Raw genomic sequence first — 17111 nt, forward strand, 5'->3', positions numbered from 1 at the left:
ATTCTGATTCTGAGATCTCAGTAAAATGAAAACCTAAATGGAATGCAGTCACTGATTATGTCAGCTAACCTCAGCTGGAAAAATCAGTGTTTCTGTTGGGTAATGAGTAAATACATTATTTCTAATAACCAGCTGGGGGCAAAGAGCTCTGGCTGCAAAAAGAAATAAGGTGGCAGTGACTGCTACTGTATGTTAGATATGCTCTATGGTCTCAGCAAACACTAGTTTGATTTACCGAAAGTTAGATTTTTTTAATATAACAGGTTGCGTACAAGCTTTGTTCATTCTGTAAGTCATGATCCCATTTAAATAAAATATACAATAAAATAGGGCATGAGAGCCTGTTTTAGGGTTTGGCTGCCTTGTCTTTTACAAGCTGATACTGCATTAGCATCGAGTATGTGTAATTCCTTTCTTTGTTTCTGATTAAAAACAAACAAACAAAGAAAATCCTAAAACGGTAATGGCCAGAATGTGAAAGCTGACACTTCAAAATTTAACTTCAACAAACAACGCGTAGTATTAGAGATGCAATCATAATTATTGTAAGTTTTTTACTCTAGTTAAAATGACTTACATCCTCCTTAAAATCATTTTCATTATCTTTTGTGTCTCCTTTCCTGTAAAATGCACCACTTAACTTCTGTACTACTTAAAATTACTTACATTATAATATTTCTTCTTTCCTGTAAACAGCTGTTGTTGTTAAAGTTACACTGTTAAAATACAATGAAATCACATTTAATTCTATTACACCATCATAACACCTCACTTTGACCTTTCTCTTCATTAATAGTATAAACGCAGTATGAGGTTTTTATAGTTTTATAAATAAATTAATGAAACCAAATCTAAGTCAAGCTTAACAAACCCAGGACTGGATTAAAAAAACGTCCCTGAAGCTCTTCATTTACACTTATATAGTACATTAACATCTTTTAGATGAATACTGATACTGATGATACTGTGTGATCAAATACTATTTTTTCACTATCTGTATAGCTGTTTTATTTTCTGTTTTTTTCTTAGTTTTGCGACATAGATTCAGCTTCCTTGTTGCTGTAGCACTCACGGAGGATTGTTGCACAGTCTGCTGCGGGAGCGAATTCCACCTCCACATGTTCTGGAGCAAGAGCCAAACTTTGACCAGGAACTCCAACTTCCATCATGGCCCTGAGGCTCCTGGCTGGTTCGCCAGATGCAATGACCCTTGAAGCACCACTGAAAATCAGTGTCCATTAAAAATGAGAGACAGGTGGAAAGGAAGAAGAAAAGAAAGGTGTCCAAACTGATGACATTTGGCTTCTCTGAAAATATTGCTCCGAAACTTTATTTCCGCTTCCTATTTTTAGAGAGTTCCACTTAGCAATTATTGTAAAGAAAAAATAAAATTACAGATGATTCAGAGACATTTCCTACCTTTCCTGGTGCACACTCTGTTCCATCCACAGGAGGACCTTTTTTAGTTTTACAAAAGTACTGGTTGTCAGGGTGGCTGCACCACAGCTGCTTGCAGGGGTCGTAGGTTCGAAACTAAATGAGCAATTAAACAGCAAATCTGAGCACTAATTCTTTTTGGAAACATAGATAAGCAAACACAGTTTTTCCCTGTTAAAAAACAGAACTTACTCCTTTGCAGCATTAAAAAATACTGATTAAAAATTGTTGACTATTCTAATTATTTTAATTATGTGGTTATTATATGGTAGAATAAATAAATAATTCAAATGAATAAATATATATATATTGGGGCCACAAAGCTTACTTACAGCAGTGCACATTTTATAACCAACACCAAAATCAAAGCGGCACTGTTCATCCATTGAATAATTTATTCCAGGGAGCTCAGGAAGCTTGGGCCACTTATGTTCAAAGGGATCATCCAGCAAGCAGTCATAGGAGCTGAGGAAGCAATAAGAATAATAAGGACATAAATGTTATATGCAATGCGAGGTCAGGAGCAGACCACATATGAAAAGAGAAGGAACAAATTAATTTACACAACAGCTGTGCAAAGAGCAAACATACTGGATGTATCTGTTGAGCTCCTGCTTGCTGCAACGTGACCAGTGATAGCGGTGAAAAGCTGCTTGGACAAGTGGTGCCATGATGCTACCCATGCTGGTCTCATCAGCACAACGATTCCCTTGGCCATCATGCTCCATACCCAACCTGAAGGGCAAAAGCACAGAAGAGCATAGATTGTGATCACGGCAAGAGATAAAGTCACAGCAAACAATATTTTCTGAATTCTTTCTGTTGTTATGCACTACGAATACAACAGGATTGTGTAGGAGTAAGCAGAGTTGTGTACTGCACCTCTGCACTTTCTAAACACTGATTGAAATTTGGAAACTGTCAGCTATCATAATTCTTTTAGTTCTTTTCAAAATTACAAGCTTGTTCGATTTTATCTAAGTCACAGCAGGTTCCCCAGCAATACGCGTGTGACATTTGAAGCAGTTCGGATAACAGCTGTCAGTATAGATGAAGAACAAACACAGAAACATCAATTTATAAAACATTAACGTCTACAAATTAAACAATTTAAAAAATAACTTCAAGTACTCTTTAATTATTCTTTACATGGAATAAAATCTGAATTCACTTGTCTATATGCTAATTATGAAGGTACAGGTAGCAGACAGCAAATATAGATTTGCATGGAGAATGGCAAGAGCAACAGGCTCTTTCCCAAAGGTAGAAAAAAAAAATCAGCCTACACACACATTACTGAGTCACTACTATCACACTAATGCTACAGCACTTATTAAACTGTTACATACTGTTGACATTTGATAGCATTAAAAACATCTTACTATTTTATCCTAAAAATTTATGACTTTTCCTAAAATGAAAATATTAAAAATGCCATAACATACAAGTTATACAAGTTTTTGTGAATTGACAATATTATGGGTTAAATTTGACTTGAACTGTAGCCATTCAGATGGATTTTAGATCTATCACCGTGTGTCTGCTTAAGAAACTTTTGTGGTTTTAGGAAATCTCGATACTGTGTTGTCTCTGTCTCCGTGTGGGGTTTTTTTCTTTTTTTTCCCTGTGATTTTTGATGTTTTATTTTGTTTGGTGGAATACCTCAAGGGGAACCTTGACACTGTCTGTATTCCCACAACCACTGCATAGGTCCCCATAGAGGTTATAGTTAGGTTTATTTTATGTTTTTATGTTTTGGGTAAAACAGGACATGATATTTTGTGATAGTAGATGTTTTCCCAACTAAAACAAATGCTGTAAAATCAAAAAATTATGGTCTCCCTGCTGTAAATGAATTCATTAATCATCTGTTTATTAACGTCAGATGGAATATTTATACGTCTGAATAGATTTGCAGTTCAAAATGCGGAACAAACACTTTTTATGAGAGAATTCTTGACCCAGCAAAGCTGACTGGGACAATACTGTGAAGAATTAAAATGTGAACAGTATGTAAGAGTTAAATCATACAAGTGTAAAAATGTCACTTTGCTATTTTATTGCACCAGAATCTCTAACCAATAATCTCCTAGAAGCTCTGCTGCCTGGAAACTATAAAACAGCCATATTGTTTATACGCTTTGATTATTGTATAAAGTTATGGGGGTGGCTGCCAGTGGTAGATAAAAATTTATCATAAAAACAATCAAAATGTTGTCTTTTAACATTATGCAACAAAGAAAAACTATTTTCTAAAATGTTGAAATATTTCTTTGAGCGATAAGTTAGTGGCTTAACTGATAGAAACTGGACAGATAATGCTTTACAAAAACAGGCATGGTCAAAGCAGGCTAAATGCTGGACAAGTGAGATTAGAGGAGAGTGCATGTGCAGGTGGTTATCAGCATCGGACTTATGATTCCCTTAGACATTTTTATGGAAGCTGTGCTTTTTAAATGTTAAATTTTTTTACTGTTGTTTATTTGATATAGAGTAATTGCAAGCCTCATTAAAGCTGCGCTCCAGGAACACCAACCTCCAGTAAGAAAGTACAGAAGCTCGATTAACAGGGGAGGTAAGCTCTAAATTGAACTATCAAGTTGGTGAAGCTTTGTGGACACTGTATTTGAATGCCAACAAAATAATTGAATTCTTTTCTTCTTTTTCATGAGTTATTGAAACACTGAAAATGCAGCATCACAGCAGGATATCCACATGTAGTTTAAGACAAGTGGACAAAACCAAAGGAACAGTCTTCAGCTGTTAGTTAAGAATACATCAGTTGTGTCTTGCTCCCAACAAATAACTGAAATACTGCCTTTAAGGGGTTTGAAAATAATACCTAATAATATATCATGGCAATATTACTGCTGTCAGTGACAACAATATTTTTGATATATAATATATTCTTTCATTTAACTTCTATTACCTTTATTAAAGAGTCACAAAAAGCTTAAGCTGGTCCCTGTGTGCACTGGTCATAAGGAAGAGAATATAGTGGAGAGGTTGCCAGTCTTTTACAGAGCGCAAACTCATATTCACACCTACTGGAAATGTGTAGCTTTCATTTCAGCTAGCTCTCATGTGTTTGGATTGAGGAGGCCACAAATAAGCCCACACAGCCATGAAGACACAAACAGGTCGCAGATGATTAGATGTGATCTTATCCCATGATGACTGCTGTGAGGTCAGCAGGTGTTTGAATCGCAGAAAAACAACGATGCTGTAAAACTAACTAAGGTCAAACTAAAAAAGAGGCAAACTTGGACTCAAAACAAGAGGTTGTTTTTAAACATATCTGATAAAAGGCTTTGCCGTGTAATAAATCCATGCCCAATATGCAAAAAATAAATGTATTTCAGACGAAATGCTGCTCAGATCTGACTGCTTCTGGCAGGAAAATACAAAGAAAAACAAAAGAGAAAAAAGAAATCAAGTGGGTTTCACTTTCTACAGGTGTTGTTTTGCAAAGCAACGATAATTGCACCTGCAATTAACTGGTGCAATTAAAAACTCTGCAGGGTGCAATGACACCAATCCAACTACCTCTGACTATGTCTGTTGCAGAATAGTTCTGCATTCATAGGCTCGTGCCTCACGCCTCAACCACTTACTGAAGCAGAATATAAAACTTCAATCAATCATTTTCGATAAAAGAAACAGGCAAAATATATTCAAACCATTCTCGTCTAAATTGTTTGAATTTTTTAAAAAACAACTTGACATTCTGAGTCATGATGAATAATTGAGTAAAACAATCACATTTTAATATCAAACACTAACAGTGTAAAATATATGATGTATATATTGCTCGGTTTTAACATGTTTTCTAATGGGTAGGTTATGAAAAAGCAAAGAAGACTTTCATCCTGAGCTTTCTTGTCATGCGTTGTTGCATGCAGAGTCCTGTATATCCTGTTGGTTGATGAGTCAGCTGTGGAGAGGGTTTCAGGAGATTTTTGACAGAGTCAGTCCATCTGCTGAAAATATATCATGTGACAATCTAAACTGTCTGGTTTTAAATTTAAAAAATAAATAAATTATAAATAAATTAAAAAAAAGATCCTGGCACTCAAACTATTAAAATTATTTTAAAAAGCATTGCACATTATTATTATAGCATCTGTGTTCCCCCGTTTTATTAAGTTTTTCAGTCACTGACACAGTTATAAATGCTGTGAATGCAGTTCGCTCCCCTAATTCACATTAAGGACCTTTTTCGTTTTTTGCTCGTCTATTTTTTTGTTAAGCTACATGACACTGACCTACGAATAAATCAAATATGAAAAAACCTTGTGTCCTTGGGCACTTTGTTACTAGCAGCCAGTTACAAAAATACATGATTTTTCCCCCTTTTTGTTTTTTTAGCTGAATCTACAAAAATGCCAAAAGTGACACAGTGTGACAGGCATAAAGTTTCTGGATTTTTTGCACCAAGAGGTTCCCAAAGAACTATTAACTGAAAACTTGGCATATTTCAGCATGGTGTGCAGTGAGTCCTTAAAAAATTTGAAGAAACTGGACAAGTGGAAGACTAAAGAGGAAGTGGCAACAGAGGAACAGAAAGTCGTTTTTCTCAGAAATAGGAAGAAATCCAGCAAATAGATGACACAGGACCTGTCCCAGTGGTGTGATGGATGGGAAGAATCCTAAACCATGAAATAATTGCCAGAACATATATGGATATTCACTCAAAATTATTTCGGCCAAATCTTTCAAATGGTGTCACTGCACACACATTTCGAATTCATTTCAATCGCACAAATGCAGAAATAATTAGTTGCAGTATTTTATCTGATTTATTATGAGAATGTCGTGCCTGACCATTTGTCTTTGGTGCTTAACTTAAATGTACCACAAGCATTTATCCTGTTTTGCCTTCACAAGTCATAGTATGATTTGTCTATCACATAAAAGTGGTGAGCATACTGCATGCCTCGACTGTACATTTAATTCAATTAGATGTGAGGCTCAAATGAGCACAGACCGTTTAGATATTACATTCCTATTTCTTGAATACTATATTCAGCCACAGCTTCCACCTGGTGCATCTCTATTTTCTATAGTTCTATAATATGACAACCTGCCCAAGTATCTTTGTCACTAGTTTGCTTGCAGTTATTTTTATTCATTAAATCAAGCAAAAAAGCTTGTTTTCTTCACTATTTTTTTTATACCCTTTAGATAAATAGAGATTTATTGAACTGAGAAACACTCAAATAAACGCTCAAGTTAAAAAATATAAATATCCCCATTCCAAAATGTCATGTGACAAGCTCATTGGTGAGTGTCAAGTGTCAAGAACCATCTGTGAAAGACAGTGGAGGCTCTGTCGTGGTTTGGCATTTTAATCTGTGGTGTTGGGGAGTCTCTATCTAAAATTTATGGAATTATGAACACAGAAAAAAATGTATTCACTGTGTTCTTACAAGAGTTTGTCTAAAAGAGTCTGTTTTGAACAATAAAGGTGGTAATGCCAAATACTAATCTTAAAGCTCATTAAAGCTGTACTAACTTTCCATGAGTCTGCGTTTTTTCACGTGTTTCAATAAGTCAGTGCACCTATTTTCCATTTTCCCTCCAACATATTATGAGGGGTTACTAAAGACTTTTGTATAGCACTATAACTGTTAATAAGCAGCTCCATACATTTATTGAATACATTCAGCCTGTTGCTACAGTAACTTTTAGCCTGTTGCTACCTTAGCAACCATTGACCTTGACAGCAGGAGTAGATGTATTGATCGCATAATGGTTAAAGTATATACTGGTTAACCACAGGTTAACTTAAGCACAAAAAATGAATTCTTCCCGTTCTCATGTTTTGTGTCTACACAAAAGGCACAGAAAGCACAATGTTAAAAAAAATACTGCTTTCATATTTATGTGTAAAACGCAGCTGGAGATCAGATTAAATGCTTTTTCACAACAACAGATCACTGTTTATGTTCACAAACTACAATCACACAAAAACTATTAACTTAAATGCACACAGAAAGATGTTGTGAGTGGCCCTGCTGGGCATTCATCATGATGCCATTACTCACACATGGCCGGTTTCATGAGCAACCACAAAGGCAGAGGAGAAGCCATCCTCATGGTTCAGAGTGCAGCTCCTCAGTGGGTGGCACATCCCCGTCACTGGAGCATACCCTGAGCGACACAAAAGACCACACAGCCCTGATAATCAAGAATGAAAGTGGTGACATTCTCATGAAGTGCAACGAAGTGGAAAAAGATTTCTAAATATGGAGTAATTGCATTCATTGTGAAGGTTTTAATCTCTTTTTGGTGAGCAGCTGGCTGTCACACTGGCTCTTGAGTGTGTGTGAGTTATAAAGAGAGTGATGGTGATTGCTCAGCTTCTTTCAATGAAAAAAAAAGCCCCACATATCTGTGTGTTTACATTGTGATTTATCAGAGTAGGCTACATTCACACAGTGGCACTTTCATTCATTTAAGGTGAACGAACCGAGGTAAAATACTTCTAGCAAATCCCTCAATAGCAGCAGTAGCTCTACACAGCTTGCATATCAAACATAAAGAAACTCCCAAAGCAGTTTCAGAAGCCTGCCATCATTATTACCCAGCAGACACCTGGTTGGTACCACAACATTTCACACAGCTCACGAGGACGACAAACTTTTAAGCAAAGCACAGACATCAAACATAACTCGATCAAGAGGTGTGCAGCAATTCAGCTTAGTGCGAATCAGCTTGGATCAGAAGCACGCCCATTCTGGCCTTCTTTTTTGCCACAGCTTTCAGATAATTTCCATGCTTTCTGACCATCAGAAGACTGTTTTTTTGGCATGCAGGTAAAAAAGCAGAAAATGCAGCAGGCAGACAGCTGGTGATAAAGCCATGTGTACATGTCAAGTTATTTGAATGTCTGCAGTGGGTTATTTCAGTCACAGCAGAGTGAGCTTTAGCTACAGCATGATGACGATGCCTTTATGAAGAGAATGACTAAAGGCTCTATTCATGAATGAAAACAAAATGGACATATTAACACTGAAAGTGAAGTTGCAAAACATGAAAGCAGATGAGGAGCATGACCCTTTATCTGAAAGGCAGATAAAAGGAATTCAGGAGAATGCTGATTACATTCCCATGAAAGGCCATTTGGAGCTATGCACACTGAAGCAAAAAGGTGCAGCAATTACTACAGTAATAAAAAAAAAGTGTTTCTCTATGGCTGATGTGAAGATTGAGGAGAGAGGTGGTGTCCGCCATCTGGTTGATAAACTCAAACACTGAACATCTTGGGAACATCATGTTAAATCTTTTGGTGCCAAGGAGACCAGATCAAAAACACTTTCAGAGGATTTAATCGGTAACATTTTTAAAACGTGGCAAACTCAATATCACCTAATGACACCATTTAAGACAACTTTCTGCATCTCCTGTTGCTCCATTAACTTACTCTATTTACCCAACAGCCCATTACTTGTTTGGACACAAAATCTACCATCTCACCGCTAAACTTTCACAAGAATGTGTGAGGTCTGCTTGTGACCCTGAGATGCAGCACAGGGTTCAGCCCAACCTAGCTCAAGGTATCATAGAAACTAGGTTTGTTATGAACACAACACAACTGCAGCTATGGTAACACCTAGAGGTGTGACAAGCAAACCAGGTAGCCCCAGGCTGTCCTCGAAACATGACACGTGCTCTATAAAAGTTAAAAATATACACAGGTCAGTGCAAGATATCGAGTGCATGCAAGCACAGAGGTTTGTTCATTCGGGACCCAGTGTTTTCTGCAGGTTTGGCTGTTCACTTCAAATTTTGTTTTGAAGGACTGAAAAGAAGAAACAAATGGTGAGGCATAAAACTAGGAGAACAACATGTATAGCACAAATTTGCTGCAAAATGACTGCATACATGTACAGTAATATTTGGATTGACAATAATCTACTGAAAGTACAGAAAAGTTCAAACTGAACTTTCCAACAGTCACTGAGTAAAAAAAAGAACAATTAGTTTATATAACTGGCAAACTAACAAACATGTTCTGTTTTTTCTCTACATGCCAAAAACCTTCTTCAGTATCTCAATTTTTCATTTTTCCAGGGTGGCATCAATGTCAAGTCAGCAAGGTTTTGGAAACAACTCGGCAGTTATTTTCTCATGAGGTTGCCATTTCCGGAATTGGGTTCAAGACCTCAGCTGCAGCCCCCACTTTTATATTTCCAGCAACCTTACCTGGGCAAGACTTGAAGCCAACCCCTTTGTGAATGGAAGCAGATATCAGCACTCAGTCTGCACAGGCCTCGATCGAGAAAAATACAGTACCTTGCATACCTGCGGGACCAAAATCTTGCCTTGTGAGGAAGATGGCGTGATCATGGTACTCGGCATGGTCAGGGTCGCGGCGCTGCTGCGTGTTGGCCCATCGGCACACCTGCTCCAGGCTGCGAGATGGGTTGCCACGTTCGATCAGGCTTATGGACTGCAGAATGAACAGGACCAAGAAAAAAACGTTAGCAGACTGTAAAAATAAATAGGAGGGTAACCCTGCCGTTCGCCTTAACAACGGTTAAGGTTCTTTCTAAGATGAAAGAAGACTCATCACCCTTTTACCTTTACATCAGTGCAGTAGATGTACTGTCATTTGAAAAACTGTCAAAGAAAATAGCTGAAAATAAGTTGTATTTTTTGTGCATTTGAGGACAAAAAGGGACATGTTGGTTAGAAAAACAGGGGAACCTTTAGGATTACAGGTATTAGTTTTACTTTTTGCTAAATTGCCAGTGATTATGAAACAATTAATAGGTTTGTAACTTGTAACGTGAGCTGTAGTGGCTAACAAACCTCTAGTTGATACACAACTTGAGACAACACAAGCCCACAGGCAGGTACACAGCCTGTCTGCTCACTAGCAGCTGAAGTAGCTGAGTCTGCAACACTGAACAACTTATGAGAAATTTCAAGAGATCAGTAGCTGAGAAAAGTCTACCAGCGACTAGACAGAAATAGTAGCAGGCTATACCACCAACTCTATTTGATAGGCTATGAAATATGTCACTAGAAACACAGCACTATTCAAGCTGTGTTGCACTAACTATATACTTTTAAAAAGACCTACAGTGGGGCAAAAAAGTATTTAGTCAGCCACCGATTGTGCAAGTTCCCCCACCTAAAATGATGACAGAGGTCAGTAATTTGCACCAGAGGTACACTTCAACTGTGAGAGACAGAATGTGAAAAAAAAATCCATGAATCCACATGGTAGGATTTGTAAAGAATTTATTCGTAAATCAGGGTGGAAAATAAGTATTTGGTCAATAACAAAAATACAACTCAATACTTTGTAACATAACCTTTGTTGGCAATAACAGAGGTCAAACGTTTACTATAGGTCTTTACCAGGTTTGCACACACAGTAGCTGGTATTTTGGCCCATTCCTCCATGCAGATCTTCTCGAGAGCAGTGATGTTTTGGGGCTGTCGCCGAGCAACACGGACTTTCAACTCCCGCCACAGATTTTCTATGGGGTTGAGGTCTGGAGACTGGCTAGGCCACTCCAGGACTTTCAAATGCTTCTTACGGAGCCACTCCTTTGTTGCCCGGGCGGTGTGTTTTGGATCATTGTCATGTTGGAAGACCCAGCCTCCTTTCATCTTCAAAGTTCTCACTGATGGAAGGAGGTTTTGGCTCAAAATCTCACGATACATGGCCCCATTCATTCTGTCCTTAACACGGATCAGTCGTCCTGTCCCCTTGGCAGAAAAACAGCCCCATAGCATGATGTTTCCACCCCCATGCTTCACAGTAGGTATGGTGTTCTTGGGATGCAACTCAGTATTCTTCTTCCTCCAAACACGACGAGTTGGGTTTATACCAAAAAGTTCTACTTTGGTTTCATCTGACCACATGACATTCTCCCAATCCTCTGCTGTATCATCCATGTGCTCTCTGGCAAACTTCAGACGGGCCTGGACATGCACTGGCTTCAGCAGCGGAACACGTCTGGCACTGCGGGATTTGATTCCCTGCCGTTGTAGTGTGTTACTGATGGTGACCTTTGTTACTTTGGTCCCAGCTCTCTGCAGGTCATTCACCAGGTCCCCCCGTGTGGTTCTGGGATCTTTGCTCACCGTTCTCATGATCATTTTGACCCCACGGGATGAGATCTTGCGTGGAGCCCCAGATCGAGGGAGATTATCAGTGGTCTTGTATGTCTTCCATTTTCTGATGATTGCTCCCACAGTTGATTTTTTCACACCAAGCTGCTTGCCTATTATAGATTCACTCTTCCCTGTCTGGTGCAGGTCTACAATACTTTTCCTGGTGTCCTTCGAAAGCTCTTTGGTCTTGGCCATGGCGGAGTTTGGAGTCTGACTGTTTGAGGCTGTGGACAGGTGTCTTTTATACAGATGATGAGTTCAAACAGGTGCCATTCATACAGGTAACGAGTGGGGGACAGAAAAGCTTCTTACAGAAGACGTTACAGGTCTGTGAGAGCCAGAGATTTTCCTTGTTTGAGGTGACCAAATACTTATTTTCCACCCTAATTTACGAATAAATTCTTTACAAATCCTACCATGTGAATTCATGGATTTTTTTTTCACATTCTGTCTCTCACAGTTGAAGTGTACCTCTGGTGCAAATTACTGACCTCTGTCATCATTTTAAGTGGGGGAACTTGCACAATCGGTGGCTGACTAAATACTTTTTTGCCCCACTGTACCTTTAAATGAACCAAAACACAATTTTAGTATTTTTGCCTTGTACGACACCAGTATGAATTGTACATCAAACAAACAATATGTGACCAAAGACCTTCAGCAAGACCTTTGTAGCCAATCACTGCCTGAAGTCTCTTTACTGCTGCCAGCTTTGTTTCTGGGTCTCTCTGCATTCACTGCATTTGGAAAAGCATGCTCTGTTGGGTTGAGATCAGACAGACTGACTTGACAATTGAAGACTATCACTTTCTTTACCTTCAGAAACTCTTCAGTTGCTTTTGCAGTATGCTTTGAATCATTATCCATTTGCACTACTTGTTGAGGTTGCAGCATTTGGCTGAATCTGAGCAGAAAGTAAAGCTCTGTACATTTTATAATTCAACCTGCTACGTCTACCAGCAGTCACAAACAGACAGACAGTAATGTAACAAATTATTATGTTACTGTATTTTTTCAGTTGTTTAGACAATTTAAAAATAGTGTTGCCACTGATGTTACTCTTTGTATTGTTGTAATTTTATTTGTCTTTCTTGACACCATCGTGTCAAAAATGCTATCAAGATATTTAGATAAACCTAGTATGAGCTCATCTGGCTCCTTTCTATTGTGAGTCAAACTGCCCACATCCATGTGGCACGAGAGGTCACTCGCTGGTTAGATCATTAAAAAATATATATTGTGAATCATATGTTCTTGCATTTGTTGGCCAACAAATATAACCCAAATGAAAATCTTGACTGAACAATTTTCTCCAATATTATCATGAAAACATGAAATGATGGCTTTGGTGTTCCTTCCCTCCAATGAGGCTGATCTGACAGCCCAACACAGTAAAAAAAACACTGTTTCTGTTTTTGCCAGTGTCCCCAGTGTTTTGTTTTGGGTTTTTTCTGTAAAGGAGTATAAATGCATTGTGGTTTGTATTTCGTGTCATAAATATACAGAAAATTTCTCAATAAGATTCAGCTCTGGATGAACTGCTCTGGAGACTGATAACCCTACTACTATTACACACACCGACACACACAATGTGAGGCCAGGAGAAATGAAAGCACCCAGGAGGAACTGGCCAAACTTTGTCTTTATTTTCTGAGTGGGTGCTGCAAGCAGGGCCAGTGACACACAGAGCATGTTGGACCTCATCTAATTGGTGTTGGGTAAACAGCATCTCTCTGCTCTGACAAACAGACAGAAGCTGAATAAAAATGCAAATGACTCACTAGCATCTGCCCCCACATGTATAATATACGATATTTCATACCTCATTATAATGTGTTCAGCTGATAACGAGCAAATATGCCAAGACTGGCATTAAGTGGCGAGAGGTGAACAGAAACACAAACACATACTGATGTACAACTCTATAAACTGAAGATATGGAAGATCATTTGACCAGCTAGCATTGACCAGTTTGCTTTTTTTTTTTTTGCTTGTTTATTCGATGTTATTAATATGTTACGTGAGTATTTACCACATGGTGCAAGTACATTTAAATCATTCATTACACTAAAGAAAGCCTGAGCAAAAGTGAAAGTGACTGAGCTTTTGTACAATATTCATTCGTCGCTTTCTTTCATCAATCATGTTAATATAATATGTACTCATTTATTTCCTCACTATTTATGTATGGTATGTGCCGGTACTGGGCTTTAATATGTTTTTGCATCAACTTTAGTGTTTTAATGGGGGCTTCTTAAGGTTACCTTTTCTTATAATCAGGCAATCAGTTCTGTATTGCCCAAAAGAAATACAAAAAACATCTATTTTAACCAGACAACTGAGCTCAATTAAATGCTAATATCACACCGACTATTTTCGCACACGTTTTGTTAAACTCAGCATCTGAGAAACAGCCTTTCTTTCATCTCAGCCTGACCCCAATTTATGATCTTAAACTGATATTTTTCTCTTTTTCTCACTGTACGTCTTTTTTTCCTAAGAAGTTGTTAGCTAGAAGAAACAAAAAAGCAGCTGTAAGCTCCAAAACAAAACTTTGCTTAGTTTATAAATTACTGCATATATAAATCTCAACTGTTTTTCATCTTCACTGCTCTTCCTGATTCTCCTGTCACTCAAATACTTGAGAAGATTGTTTTTCTAAAACTGGTTTTTTCTTTTCTCTCCAAAGGAAAGTTGAAGAGAAACAAGTAGGATTAAAAAAAAATCTGATGAAAAGAACTTTCCTCCCGTGACCACATAGGGTATAATCAATTATTCGATTCTACACTTCAAGTCGGTTTAGTGGAGCAGTAAAGCTATGAACTCTCATTTTTTATGTTAGTTTCATAATTTAACTTCACTTAAATTATGTACTCAATCAGAATTACCAATCATTATTGCTGGGAGAGATTCACGGTCGCTATAAATAAGTTAATAAGCAAGTTAACAGGTACTAGAAAGTAGAAGAGCAGTCAGAGCTTATTTCAACCATGGCCTTGCTCTGTTTAACAGTTGTAAAGAAAACAATTTAAAATAATTTGGATCTGCATTGAAATGTAACAGGTTCTTCTTTTCCCCAAGCTTCATCTATCCACTAAGCTTTTCAAAATACAACCGGGTAGTTTCAAATGCATCATCTAAAACAGACAAAGAGAAATGTTTACAAGCCCTAGCTCTCTCCTTGGTTGAAGTATCAGCTTATTCAGAGAAATCAGATCATATGATACCAAACAGATCCTTTCTTTTAAACTGCAGCATAAAGGCACTGGCTTTGGGGAAGGATCCACTCGCTTAGAGCCATTCTAGTTTTAACCAGTCTATTGTTAGAATACTCTGCACTAAAAATCTGTTTTTTTGTTGTGTGCACAAAAAAAAAATTAAAAATTGGTGTAAAATAAGGAAGCTGTGCTACATGTAGTGGTGTTTTCTTTTATCCTCATAAATGATATCTTCTTGACAAACCTACACTTTACCCATCTCAATTTTTTATTGTGTCGAATATGCAGTAATGGCCCAAAACAACTCTTTTTCCAAGTAGAAACCAAGCCACAAGGCATGAAACTCAGCTTTCCATATCATCTTAAAGTTAGCTTGTTACTTTGGTGCCTCTACTGTGAACTCAGATTTAAATAATTTGTTTGACATTATGGGAAAAATCCTTATTCACCTCACTGCTTGGACTTAGAAAGATAACACCACTCTCATATCTGTACAAAGGACTGATATTTTAGACATCAGTGGATTAACTTCTCTTAGCACCTGCTCTTCTACCTCCCAGTTTTGGGTATAAGGTCGAGTGCTACTGAATACGGTTTCAGGCCATAACAATACTTGAGCCTGCATTCAGTAAAACATGTTTTTTTCACTGAAAATTCTAAAAGGGTTTGCTGCCTTTCTCTTATTTTCTCTTGAGTCATGGTGGTGAGTTCAGCCCTTCTTGTTTTTATTCCAAATAAAATTGAACACAGTTAAAAATCTTGCTTCCTGTAGGCAGTATTACAAAGGCTGAAATCACAGGTGTATTCACAGACAGCTCAGACAATGAGAATATGCCTTTTACACCAGCCCTGTGGTATAAAAACCTTAAAAGCTCATTTGAAATGCTGCTTGCACAGACACAAATTGTGTGGCATGGCTCACCTGCCGGTACCCCACCATTATCATGCGGACAAGGACAATGTTGATGTTCGTCCCCAAAGATTCATCATGGTAGATTTCATCAACCTGAAAGGAAATTAACAGCATGTGTCAGTGATCTGAATGACAAAGGGCATAGAGTGCTTTTGATGAAAGTGACTTGTGATATCAAGTTGAGCACCCAAAGGCCAATAATACAATCATGAACATGGTGGTTTTTAATCCAGAACTTTAATACAAAAACAGTCTGCAGGAATAAAATTACACTCGAGTCTAAAAGCTAAAAGTTGTGTGAAAAGGACCTTCGACTGACCATTACAGAACGATAGTTTTCGCTCTAGCTTCAGGAATTTCCGAGGGAAACTTCACTGCTCTGCATTACTAATTACTTAATTATGGCTGCTCTAAGTATGCAAATCAGAGTCACAACTGTCAAGAAAGGAAGTGAAGTGACACTATTTAAATGCATAAACTGATGCTTTCCGCTGAGTTTAATTAAAGCCAGGTAAACAATATAACTTTGATAGAAACAGCCTCCACAACTGCTGCTGCTGCTCCTTTCCAGGCTGCTAGGAAAACATTTAGGAGAAGATTAATGTTTGTAGTAATCCTTTAGGAAATAATAAAGTTTAATCAGTAAATCAATATTAAGTGAAAAACTTCCCCCCTCCCTTGAAATCATCCTGCTCTATCTAAAATCTTACAAACCAAGAAGAAAACAGTTGTTTTAAACCACTGAATTGCACTAAAACTCTTGATCCAACCAGTTCTCCTTTTTATGTCTGAGGTGCAGGGCCTAGCAGCGAGTCCTCAAACCATTTTTTAATCTCTTACGACAATCCTAGAATCATGATGAAATATGTTATTAAGACTGGCAACTATTTAGTGAAACTAGTGCTGTTATGCAATGGCAAAGGAGCCTGACCCAGAAATATGTGGACTGCTATTTGGCTTCGTAAGAATGCTGTGGTATGTAGATGCATAACCCAGGACCAAGCTAGGATCCCGTTCAAACCCAAGTCCAATTTCCACTCGAGTGTGTTTTATTTTCATCAGATGGTCGCTACATGTCAGCACTCATTCCGGGCCTCATAAAGTCAACCATCTGCTTTGCTTTGTGGTGGATAAATTAAGTTCAGAGCAAAACAACGGGTATTTATTTTTCCATACATGATTCATTTAAGTTTTGGATTGCAATCAAAAAATAAGCAATTTGGCTTCATATTTCTCCATGTGACTTCAGGGAAAAAGCTGTCTAAAACTGGATTTTTAAAGCATGTGGTTGACACAGGCTCATATTAAATTTTGTATTTTATGTTACAAGCTTGCATAACGTAGCTTCACTTTCCTCACGTAAGATTTTCCTGAGAATGAACACTCTTATACTCCTAAAACTTTGAACT

The 17111-nt window shown here is 37.8% G+C and overlaps 1 protein-coding gene across 1 annotated transcript in view; it reads right to left on the bottom strand.

Annotated features, from left to right (window-relative positions):
• The window catches only part of adamts14 (ADAM metallopeptidase with thrombospondin type 1 motif, 14), a 58235-nt gene that overhangs the window by 13342 nt on the left and 27782 nt on the right, over nt 1-17111 (bottom strand). Inside the window, exons 5-11 of the mRNA XM_080872880.1 lie at nt 15712-15795; nt 9736-9892; nt 7485-7590; nt 2029-2172; nt 1770-1902; nt 1420-1533; nt 1073-1221 (exon numbers count right to left, since the gene is read on the bottom strand). Of these exons, the coding sequence (XP_080729006.1) occupies nt 1073-1221; nt 1420-1533; nt 1770-1902; nt 2029-2172; nt 7485-7590; nt 9736-9892; nt 15712-15795 (887 nt within the window). The remainder of the gene's footprint in view (nt 1-1072; nt 1222-1419; nt 1534-1769; nt 1903-2028; nt 2173-7484; nt 7591-9735; nt 9893-15711; nt 15796-17111) is intronic.

The sequence above is a fragment of the Rhamphochromis sp. 'chilingali' genome (assembly GCF_963969265.1).
Source record: "Rhamphochromis sp. 'chilingali' genome assembly, chromosome: 22".
Classification (NCBI taxonomy): Eukaryota; Metazoa; Chordata; class Actinopteri; order Cichliformes; family Cichlidae; genus Rhamphochromis; species Rhamphochromis sp. 'chilingali'.